The sequence below is a fragment of the Eumetopias jubatus genome, unplaced genomic scaffold (assembly GCF_037043125.1).
Source record: "Eumetopias jubatus isolate StellerSeaLion01/CBP00866 unplaced genomic scaffold, mEumJub1_p1.0 scaffold_5, whole genome shotgun sequence".
NCBI classification, from domain to species: Eukaryota; Metazoa; Chordata; class Mammalia; order Carnivora; family Otariidae; genus Eumetopias; species Eumetopias jubatus.
In genome coordinates this window covers 32,038,896-32,051,571 of record NW_028274811.1, presented here as the reverse complement: position 1 = coordinate 32,051,571, position 12,676 = coordinate 32,038,896, and the positions used below count along the sequence as shown (strand labels likewise).

Sequence of the window (12,676 nt, the reverse complement as noted above, 5' to 3'; positions counted from 1 at the left end):
AGACAATGAGACTATTCACCAAACTTAATTTTTAAGTAGAACATTTATTTCATGTATTCAAATGAGAATTTAGATCAAAAACATTAAGCAAAATAAACTGCGAACGCAACTGGGCCAGCGTGCCACATTTACAGACTTATCATACTATTAAACAAGTTCTTAGAACTGATTAGGCCCAGCAAAAAGAAAAACTTGTGATTTATGTGATGGAGACATAAGCCAACACAGGGATAAGTGATAAAAACACACTGAGCCTGCAAGAACTAAATAACTTAGGCAACACATCAAATCTAGCTATAGTATCAGGTGCAATATTAAGTAATGGAAATGTAAAACCAGGATCTCGTATGTGCAGATCCAGTCTGATCACAACCTAAGCTTGAAATATGGTCAATAACCTTATTAAATACTTTACATACATTATTCAATTTAATCTTCTCAATCCTGTGGGGTAAAGTTTTTATACTGTTATAATATAACCGAATGAAAGTTACTAAGAAGACTCCAAAGCTGATAGCCTACATTGGACATTTACTATCCTGACTCCACTTTCCTCATGCCTGTCAGAGCTCTTGTTGGGTGCCCCTGTCCTCAAGAAGGATACCTCCCTTAATCTCAGTAGAAGGGAGATCTTCATGACTCTGAGTCAGACATGCAACCGCTTTCCTCTCACTAATGATTAGTGAAGAATGGGTATGTTACACAATTCAGATTTAGGGCAAATCTGTTAGGGGCTTCTACATCATTTGCTTAAAAAAAAGACATACAGAAGAAACCGTTCTTTTTTTCTTGTTGGACATGGGGACGTGTACAAATATGCCTAAAGCTCCTATAGCCATCCAGGGCCGGGCACACTGAACACAGCAATGCTGGAAAATGTCAATAACCTGGATCCTTGATGATACTGCAAAACCTTTCATCTTAACCACTTCAAAATCACACCTAATTTGGGACTTCTAATTAGTGAGAAAATAAATCCCCCACTGTTCAAGCAGTTTTGGAGCTGGCTTTTCTGGTAACTGTAGCATGAAATATCCTAACTGATACAGGCATCAGCAAACAAGAATAAGAATTGATCTTTTCAGGGCTTTGTTTTGAAAAAGCACAAGCATGATCAGAACCAAGGAAGTTTTAAGAAACTGGATGGTGACATGTGGACCTCCCCTATATCACACACCACCTTCAAAGCACCCTAAGTGCGAAAATTCCAAAGGGCTAGCAAAGCCAGGAAAAATAAGAACAATGATCCACATTCCACACAACACAAATTTGTAACACTATGGAAACTACTAAGGAATATTTAAAAAGTGGCCAAATGTGAGGGAAGAAGGGGGTTAGTTTCTGATAATCAAGTAATTCCAATAATTTTTTTTAGGATTACCAAATGTTTACTCTGCCTAATCAGAATGTTCAAATGTACAATGCCATGATTTCATGAAAAAAATTTAAATATCAAAAATACAGCCATTGTAATAATAATAATAAAATGAAGTTAACATTTATTGAACACTTATTATATGTCAAAACACTGTTCAAAGTGTTTTAATATGGATTAATGAATTTAATCTGAACCACAATCCTGGTAGTATGATAACTGTCATTACCGTTTACAGGTTAAGTACACTGAGGACCAGAAAGCTTGAATAATCTGCTGGATTCTTGTAAATGCTGGAATCGGGATTTGAACCTACATAGCCTGACTCCAAAGCCTATGCTGTGATTTTAACCCAGTATTGTCATACTGCATCTCAGAAGGTAGAAATTAGTCTTAAATTAAAGGATGCTGGGTGCCTGGGTGGCTCAGTTGGTTAAGCGACTGCCTTCGGCTCAGGTCATGATCCTGGAGTCCCTGGATCAAGTCCCACATCGGGCTCCCTGCTGAGCAGGGAGTGGGCTTCTCCCTCTGACCCTCCCCCCTCATGTGCTCTCTCTCTCTTTCTCTTTCAAATAAATAAATAAATAAAATCTTTTAAAAAAAAATTAAAGGATGCTATTTAGATTAAATAATTCTTCACTTATGAAAATTAAACTAGCACGTTGTTATATTTCTCCTCTGTCAAAGACCACAGCAGGCCCAGCTGTTAGATTACCATGTTGCCTTAAACAATAGAAATCCAAGTGTCTAGAGCTGTAGTGGCCAGTTCAACTAAAAGTAAATAAATTTAAAAATTCACTTTCTCAGTCATGCTAGTCACTCAAGTGCTAATGGGCACACGTGGGCTAAATGGCTATAGTTGGCATAGATGTAACACATTTCCATCATTGCACAGCCCTGGACAAGTATATTTATTATATTAGGGAAAACAAATCTATTGCAGCAAAAGGAAAAATTATAACCAGAAATCACTCTCTTAAAAATTAAGTAATTCCAATAATTTTCAACTGGTTTAAGGTTTTTAAAAAATCTGAATTAAACTCTACCACCAACTCAAGTTAATCCTTGAAGGCACGTAACGAAGACTTTCTCACCTCTCCAGACACAACTGCAATTGCCAAGCTATTTAAAGTAAAATTTTCTTGAGAATTAAAACAGGAGCACAATGCAACTTAATTACAGCTTTATTAACAATACAATACTAAAAGGATACTTCATAAGTTAAATGTTTTAGTGGAACTATACTGGCAGAGGGAGGTACTGGTACCTTCAGAAAACTTTAAGTAAAATCGATTTTTTGCACTAGATAGTAATATAAACAACTTTAATATATCCCCAAATCATGACTGTACCTGTTGTCTTTTGGCTGCCATAATGTTCAGCTTATCCACTTCAGGTTTTAGGGCTTTATACTGTATTCCTAAGTCTTGTTCAGTGCCAGCATTTCTCAGTTTCAAGATACCTTCTTCCACCTATAAAACATAACCCTAAATAAGAAAAATTCTAAACAAATCTGTTTGTAAAAAAGAGCTATACAATTTTATTCCTTTTAACAGCTACTCAGATAGCAATCTAAACTTTTTCTTCAGTTTATGTGGCCCTCAAATATTTGAGCACCTACTACATAGGTGCATTATACTGACTGCTATCTGAAACGATAGAATTTAACACATCTCGGTTTCTCAACTCTGGAACTCTGGTATAAGGAAATGCTTCATCACTCCTGCAAAGGGAAGGAGTCAAAAGAGTACATTTATTAAAATCAAGACTACACAGGCTCATAGCAGTCTGAGGTACACAAAGCGAAGAGCAGAAAATGGAAACTGAAGAAAACATTCCTGGTCCACTTAGGTAACCAAGTCAAACTCTAAGGAATGCTGAATTAACTGTGGCCAGCAGCAGCCTCACTGTGATGGAAAGAACAAATTACAGACACAGGCCTGTACTTACAACTTTCAGCTGAACAAGTAATTTGTAGACATCTGCCATGTCAGCCAAAATAAGCAGCCGGGTAACAGCAGAGAGCAAAGCTCGAGCTGCCCGAACCATGTTGCCACGCTTCACAGAGGAGCAGGGATCATCTGCAAACTCTCCCGCAGCAGTCTTCATCAAATCACCTGTTTTACAGCATGAAAAAACCAACTCATCAGGAATGAACCAAATAACTGGTCTGTGTTTAAAAAAATAGTAATAATAATGCAAACCTTGTATAGCTCATGCACAGAATTGAATTTAAGGGCTCTCATTTTTATCTTCTGTTTTCGTTTTACAGCGGTCACTAAGAAAAGCATCCTCCTATATTGCTGGTGAAAACACAGTATCTGGAAAGTGATTTGGTGCTATATATATATATAAAGAGCCTTAAAAACACTTCTTTCCAGGGTGTGCCTGGGTGGCTCAGTGGTTGAGCCTCTGCCTTCAGCTCAGGTCATGATCTCAGGGTCCTGGGATCAGGCGCCACTTGGGGCTCCCCCGCTCAGTGGGGCGTTTGCTTCTCCTGCTCCCTCTCCCTCTGCTCCTCCTCAAGTGCGCTCTCTCAAGTAAATAAAATCTTAAAAAAGACACTTCTTTCCCAAAAGGAGCATTACATGTATGGGGGGGGGGCGCGGGTTTCAGTGGAGAAAAAAAATGGATCTAATGTGATCTACCCTCACATCCACAGAATGATCCAGAAATACAGCAACCATCATGAAGGACCGCCACACTTCATTAACCACCTCAAGAGAGACTTACTGGCATATGAAAAGACAAACTTGAGTCGATGACTCATTCACTTTCCTCATAGTAAAACAATGACAACAGCTCAAATGCTCAACAATAAGCATCTGGTGAAGTAAATTATGTTATATCCTACAATTGACTATTATGCAAATATTAACATATATGAAAAAATGTTAACATTTATGATGAAACCATAAGCATAAAGAAAACAAAATGATAAATATATGTAATGTGTTTTTAAAAAAGAGAAAAAAGCCCGGAATGCAAAGGCAAGTTATACTAGGTTATAACCTGACTCTTTACATTATTCTGTACTAATAAAAACATTTTCTGTAACAGGCATTATATCCATAATTTTAAAAATTACACTAAAAACATACATTTAGTATAGTTATTGGGAATATCTGAGGTTATATTATACAATCCCTTAAATTCAAAAATACTAAGAATTTCTTTATAACATTTCTTAGAAACTTGTAAAATAACTTAACACTTTTTGTCATTCATTTCTACTAATTATCATTTCAAGTGACTACTGCCCCTCTTCTCTTATAGCTTAAGCACATGGAGGGCCAGGACTGTGTCTGTTCTACCAGTTATATGGACAGTACCTATATGGTGACTATCTTTGGATTCCTGGAAAAGCAATTACTCCCTCCCTTGGCTGAATGTGTCCATTCCAGATTAAAGCCTGAAAGGCCATTCACTCAACCTCTTCCACTAATATAAAAAGTACACTCTCAAGAAGCCTACTGACTTCTGAAGAGTCCTACCAAATTTCTCCTCTCAAATTTAGCTACAGCACATGAGCTTAGGGGGAAAAAAGTTAAATTCAGTCTCAGATTCATATATCAGTTGGGCTCAGAAGCACGATACAGTATTAAGAGTAAAGACAAGCTCTGCCTATGTAAGGTCAGATATAACTCACAAAGAAGAGTTTCATAGTTAAAAAATTTTCCTAGACCTAAGGTACAGACATAGAAAGATAAAGATATATGGCAATGATTATACGGATACATAACATTAAAAATGTTATCATATGATACTTAAATAAGCTCATTCATTCATCTATTTATTCAACAAATATTTGAGCACCCACTATATATCAAAGTCTGATTTAGGTACAGCCCATGTCCTCATGGAAGTCTCAGGAGGGGGGGAAAGACAGACAAGCAAACAATTAAAGGCGGATTAAGACAAAGAGCCTGGATTCAAAAGGCTCACAAATCAAGGACTATTACAATGCGATCAGAATTAAAATAGCCCTGTGGACGAGGTAGTATGGGAAGATGGTAGGAAAGTTATTTACTCATGAAGAAGTTGTCTCAAAAGCCTTGTAGAAAAAGATATGTACCTTAAACAATATTAATATTAAATAAGATATCGGTCTTATACAACAAAAGGAATCTCACCTATGTATTGAGAGCTTACTACACACTAAAACCAATCCACTGCCAGGGATACAAAGCTGAACAAGACTATCTCTGCTTTCAAGTGGTTTATAATCCAGAAAAAGAAGAATGTGATCACACAGAAATTATGTGGCATTTTAACACACAGGCTATATATACGAAAGACACAGAAGTACACAGAGTTTCAAAGGAGAAAGCACTAACAACCAGTCTGAATTAGAAGTGAAATGCCAGCAACAATTTTATGGGAAACATGTACTCTGAAAGGGACTCTACTCTAAAAGGACAAGAAGAATTTTTGGCATTAGAATTAAGGGAGTTAGCATCTCAAGCAAAAGGAACAGCAACATAATAATATCCAACATTTATTAAATGTCCACTCTACGGCACTCTACATATTGTATTTAATCCTATAAATCACCTAGAAAGCAGGTGGTATTGGCCCTTCTTTACAAATGAGACAACTAAAGCTTAGAAAGGTTAACTAACTTAATCACAGTTAACTGATAGTAAAGGGGAGAGCCAGGATTTATAATGCCAATGCTGTTAGAACTACTAATCAAGCTGAGATACACAATAAGAAGGCATATTTGGAGGTGGAGTCCTCCAGTCTAACGGGGAACTTAAGGACGAGTATAGAAAGGGCAGAAGCTGGGGAAGGAAAAGCCATGGACAGAGTACAAAAAATTCCTGAGCCAAAGAAGGAAGTCAAAGTCATACATACATAGGATTAACCCAACAAAAGCACATAAAATAAACCTGACCTGGCGCCTGGGTGGCTCATTTGGTTAAGCATCTGCTTGGGCTCAGGTCATGATCCCAGGGTCCTGGGATCGAGTCCAACATTGGACTCCCTGCTCAGTGGGGAGACTGCTTCTCCCTCTACTCCTCTCCCCTGCTCATGATCTCGCTCTCTCTCTCTCTCAGATAAATAACATTTTTAAAAAATTAAAATTAAAAAGTTGAAAGTTTAAAAAATTAAAATAAATTAAAATAAAATAAAACCTGACCACACAGATGAGTCCGAAAGCCACAGTGAGAGCCCAGGAAAGAATAGTAATAGATTATAAAGACAGGAGTCAAATGATATAATAACCTTTCATTATAAAGAGTGAGGAAAAAGAAAGCATCAAAGGTGACAAAGTTTTCAAGCTAGGATTGTAGTAAAATGGAGAAAAGGGTAAGAGCACTGTATGAAGATTAAAAAAAAAAAAAAAAAGTGGCCTGAGACTGTGGAATTAGAAGTAGGGGACGAAGACTACTGGACAAGAGAAACAAATCAAATGTATACATACAGATCAACGGAAAAGAATCAAGAATCTAGAAATATAGTCAATTAATTTTCAACAAAGCTGCCAAGACCATTCAATGGGGAAAAAATTGTCTTTCAAACAAATAGTACTGGGAAAATGGATATTCACATGCAAAAGAATGAACTTGGACCTCTACTTCACATCATACACTTTCAGGACAGATCTAAACCTAAATTTAAGAACTACAATTATTGACACTTAGAAGGAAACATTAACATAACTCTTTATGGCCTCTGATTGGGCAATGGTTTCTAAGCTATGACACTAAAAGGACAAATAACAGAAGAAAAAAGATAAAAAAGATTTGATGATGCGCCTGGGTGACATCATCAAAATTTGAAATTTCTATGCTTCAAAGGACACTATCAAGAAAGTGAAAAGACTGGGGCGCCTAGGTTGCTCAGTCGTTAAACAACTGCCTTCAGCTTGAGTCATCATCTCAGGGTCCTGGGATCAAGCCCCACATTGGGCTCCCTGCTCAGCAGGAAGCCTGCTTCTCCCTCTCCCACTCCCCCTGCTTGTGTTCCCTCTCTCACTGTCTCTGTCAAATGAATAAACAAAATCTTTAAAAAAAAAAGAAAGAAAGTGAAAAGACCAACAGAAAAGGAGAAAATTTCTGAAAACCATTTATGTAGTAAGGATCTGGTAGACACAATATAAAAAGAACTCTTATAACTTAATAAAAAGAAAATCCAATTTAAAATAGGCAAAGAAAGGCATTACACAGACATCTCTCCAAAGAAGATGAACAACTAATAAGCACATGAAAACATGCTCAGCCTCATTAGACATAAAGGCAATGCATAACGAAATCATAGTATCACTTCTTACCTACTAGGATGGCTAAAATCAAAAAGATAATAATAAATGCTGGTGGGGTGCCTGGGTGGCTCAGTCATGAAGCGTCTTCCTTCTTCTCAGGTCATGATCCCAGGGTCCTGGGATCTAGCCCCGCATCTGGCTCCCTGCTCGGCAGGAAGCCTGCTTCTCCCTCTCCCACTCCCCCTGCTTGTGTTCCTGCTCTCGCTGTCTCTCTCTGTGTCAAATAAATAAATTAAAATATATATATAAATGCTGGTGAGGAATGTGGAGAAACTGGAACTGTCATACTCCACTGGTGGGAATGTAAAATGATGCAGTGACTTTGGAAAACAGTCTAGCAGGCCCTCAAAAGGTTAAATGTAGAGTTACCGTATGATCCAGCAATTCCACTTCTAGGTATATTCCTAAAACAACTGAAAACAAATGTCTACACAAAAACTTGCACATAAATGTTCACAGCAGCACTACTCGTAATAGCTGCAATGTGAGAACAACCAAAACATCCATCCATCTACCAATGAATGGATAAGGAAATGTGGTATAGGGGCGCCCGGGTGGCTCAGTCGTTAAGCGTCTGCCTTCAGCTCAGGTCATGAACCCGGGGTCCTGGGATCCAGCCCCACATCAGGCTCCCTGCTCGGTAGGGAGCCTGCTTCTCCCTCTCCCTCCACCCCCCACTCATTTTCTCTCTCTCTCAAATAAATAAAATCTTAAAAAAAAAAAAAAAAAGAGTATGTGATACATCCGTACAATGAGATATTTAACCATAAAAAGGAATGAAGTACTGATACATGCTACATGAATGAATCTTCTAAGCATACATTATGTGAAAGAAGCCAGCCACAAAAGGCCACATATTGTATTATTCCATTTTTGTGTAATGTCCACAATAAGTAAATCCAGAGACAAAAGCCAGATTAGTGGTTGCCAGCAGGTGGGGCAGAAAGAAAGAGTGAGGACTAACTGCTAATAAGTATGGGGTTTCTTTCTGGAGTAATGAAAATGTTCTGGAATTATGTAGTAGTAATGGCTTCACAACCTTGTAAATATACTAAAACCACTGAACTGTACACTTTAAAAGAGTGAATATTATGGAATGTGAATTATGGCTCAATAAATAAAGAGATAAAGAATATCAAATGCAGTGACCTGAAAGAGCACAGGCCTTAAAGTTGGAGATAAGCCTATGTTTTGGCTTTCCCACTGATCAGCTATGACTGGACTGCACTGCCTGTTTTCTCTTCTCCAAAGTATAGACAATACTTTGCTGTGAGGGACAACTAACATAAGCTATCTAAAATGTCTCATTTGTTACCATGTACTAGGAAACAATACAGGGTTGGCAGAATTATTATTAAGTAAAACTAGATGAGAAGACAGAGAAATGGGTCTTCGTGTTTCAAGAGCACCCATTTGTTCAACAACCACCTTTAAGAATATTAATTAATGCCTTCTTGTAACAAATGTTTACTGAACACCTTCTAGGAGCCAGGCACCTCTCTTGGGATAGAAATTAACTAACCAGGGGCTCCTGGGTGGCTCAGTCAGTTGAATGTCTGACTCTTGATTTGGGCTCAGGTCATGATCACAGGGTTTTGAGACTGAGTCCTGCATCGAGCCCCACATTGAGCTCTGTGCCCAAAGTGGAGTCTGCTTGTCCCTCTCCCTCTGCTCCTCTTCCCTGTGCACACACACTGTCTTTCTCTCTCTAAAATAAATAAAATAAAATCTTTTAAAAAATAATAAATTAACTAATTAACCAGACAAAAAGCTTTGCCTCCAGAGAGCTTACATTCTAATGGGAGGGGAAGATGATAAACAATCAAGTCAATTATATAGTTGGTGAACCAAAAGTACTTGTGAGAGGGAGCAGCATTGACAGAAAGGACAAGGAGAGTGGGGATATAATACGTAATTTAAAATAGGGGGTGGGCGCCTGGGTGGCTCAGTCGGTTAAGCGACTGCCTTCGGCTCGGGTCATGATCCTGGAGTCCCCGGATCGAGTCCTGCATCGGGCTCCCTGCTGAGCAGGGAGTCTGCTTCTCCCTCTGACCCTCCCCCATCTCATGCTCTCTCTCATTCTCTCTCTCAAATAAATAAACAAAATCTTTAAAAAAAATAAAAATAAAATAGGGGGATCAAGGCAGGCCTCACTGAAAAGGCACCACTTGAGGAGAGTCTTAAAAAAGGAAGCAAAGAACAATCTGGCTATCTTAAATCATTCCAAGCAGAGGAAACACCAACTCAAAGGACCTAGGACACATATACACTAAAATGATCCTGGAAAGCCAAGGAAGCCAGTACATCTGTCAAGGAGGGAATGAGGAGGAGCAACTTTGTGGGAGGTGCAAAAGGCAGATTTCAAGGGTAACAGAACAAGACTGCTCTTTCAAGAATCTGGTCTGCAGGGGCGCCTGGGTGGCTCAGTCGTGAAGCGTCTTGCCTTCAGCTCAGGTCACGATCCCTGCATCGGGCTCCCTGCTCGGTGGGAAGTTTGCTTCTCCCTCTCCCACTCCCCCTGCTTGTGTTCCCTGGCTTGCTGTCTCTCTGTCAAATAAATAAATAAAATCTTAAAAACAAACAAACAAACAAACAAACCAGGGCGCCTGGGTGGCTTGGTCATTAGGCGTCTGCCTTCAGCTCAGGTCATGATCCCAGGGTCCTGGGATCGAGCCCCACATCGGGCTCCCTCCTCGGCGGAGAGCCTGCTTATCCCTCTCCCACTCCCCCTGCTTATGTTCCCTCTCTCGCTGTCTCTCTCTCTGTCAAATAAATAAAATCTTTAAAAAAAAAAAAAAATCTGGTCTGCAACCAGAAAGAGAAGTCAAGGCCCTATTAAAGAAATTTTTTTCTGTGTGTGTGTGCGTAGATGGGTAGCAGTATAATGGGAAAGAACAGGATGGTAAAATTAGAAGTCACACAGACAGAAACTGTAGCTTCACCACTAAACAGATCTCACTTTCCACCAACTATAAAACAGAGATAATACAGGTGATCCCCACCTTGCACAGTAGTAGAGGTCCATAAAAATAACCATGCAAGCTGTAACGCTGCAAAATAATCTTAATGGGAAAATTATGATTATCCTGTGAACTTAAACATTTTTTGACAAAATGCTAAAAGCTCCTTTACTAATCATAAATGTCCAGGGAAATGAAAAAAAAAAGTACAATATTTATTTAATACATTGTAACTTAAAACATTATGAACGATGAGAATTAGTGTTTTTTCTTTGTAAGAGAGCTACTCAAAAGTAATTTTCTTTTCTTTTTTTTTTTTTAAGATTTTATTTATTTATTTATTTGAGAGAGGGAGAAGCAGACCCACCACTGAACAGGGAGTCCGACACAGGGCTCAATCCCAGGACCCTGAGATCATGACCTGAGCAAAAGGCAGCTGCTTAACTGGCTGAGCCACCCGGGCGCCCCTTTTTTTTTTTCCTGTTAGATTTTTCTATTTATTTATATGAAAGAGAAAGGGCACGTGTGAGTGTGGGAGTGTGCAAGTGGGGGGGTGGGGGAGGGGGCAGAGGGAAAGAATCTCAAGCCGACTCTGTGCTGAGCCCCACACAGGGCTCAATCTCAGGACCCTGAGATCAGGGCCTGAGCTGAAACCAAGAATCGCCTACTTAACGGACTACACCACTCAGGTGCCCCTAGAGTCTCTTTAAACAGCAGTGGTGTCAACATATCTAGTCAGCTGTTTCTTCTTTAACTTAATTTACATTCTATTCAAATTTAAATTCCAGGTTTATCACTTTCTGTTTCTTTGCTGCACTTCCATTTTGTTAGCAAATTTGTTCTTTCAATGATCCCTTTTTGTAAAAGGGTTCATGTTGGGTTTATCACTACGAGATAAGGAGGCAACACAACCACACACAGAATGAGCTAAACAGCTGCACAGTGACGAATTACTAAGAGAACTTGAAAGAAGGGATATGACTGCTCAGTGATCATAATGCGCATTGTTATTTATGTAGTGGTTTGTACCCTTAAGAGCTAGCAACCAAGTCCATATTCCATGCATTCACTCACAGTTAATGTATTCACTCACAGTTCTGTTACCATGGTAACTAAAATTGGAACCATGTTGGTGGGGGACTGGTATATTTTTTTTTTTAAGATTTTATTTATTTAGAGAGAGTACGAGCAGGGGGAAGGGCAGAAGGAGAGGGAGAGAGAATCCCAAGCAGACTCCACGCCGAGCACAGAGCCCCACAAGGGGCTCGATCTCACGACCCCCTCACAGATCATGACCTGAGCCAATATCAAGAGTCAGATGCCAACTGAATGAGCCACCAAGGCATTCCGGATGACCGGTATTATTTAACTAAACTGTGTAAGTGAAATTTGTACATACTGGAACCTTGCAAAAGTAAGGATTGTCTATCTACTTCCTAGGGTTGCTGCAGAGATAAAGACAAATGTTTAGTAAGGTGCTTATAACAGTGCCTGCACTCCCATACTATTATTGCTACTGGAATTATAGATAGATGAAGGAGGAAAGGAAGGCAAAAAAGCACGAAAGATACATAAGTGAAGAATGAAGATTCTGGATCAGACAGAACACACATAGCCATGAAAGGGGGAAAAAGAGGTTCTTGGACCCTCAGATAAGTGAAAGCAGAGGTAGCAAGAGTTCGGCTTCCAGGCAGTATGAAGCTCAGCACTGTTGGATAATCTCATTTGCTCAGAAGCAGTAAGTTAGGCTATCCTAAAAATTGAGCAGGGTGGAAAAGGAAGTGAGGGTTGGCGGGAGAGTGGAATAAACTCGAAATCAGCTGCTACTGGAAATGAAAAAGAGAGTTAACCTGGGGTAAATAAAACTGTAGGCAGAAGAAAAGGCCCAGATTAGGCCAAATAGGATGAACTTAAAGTAGATTCTTAAAATTATAGTCCATCTAAAATGAATCAAAATTCTTTAATAATTAGCTTACATTCAAATGGACAGATCTTGTAGATAATTTTAAATATAATTTTAATCACTTATCCTCACTGTATTAATCCTCCAAGTTTTCACCAACTCTAATCTTT

At 39.0% G+C, this 12,676-nt stretch overlaps 1 protein-coding gene across 2 annotated transcripts in view; it reads right to left on the bottom strand.

The window, feature by feature from the left end:
- Positions 1-12,676, bottom strand: part of CTNNA1 (catenin alpha 1) — a 181,170-nt gene that overhangs the window by 117,009 nt on the left and 51,485 nt on the right. For both annotated transcript variants that reach the window (XM_028103519.2, XM_088023269.1), the window contains 2 exons: positions 3,326-3,492; positions 2,728-2,847 (listed from right to left, as the gene is read on the bottom strand). In XM_028103519.2, the coding sequence (XP_027959320.1) occupies positions 2,728-2,847; positions 3,326-3,492 (287 nt within the window). The remainder of the gene's footprint in view (positions 1-2,727; positions 2,848-3,325; positions 3,493-12,676) is intronic.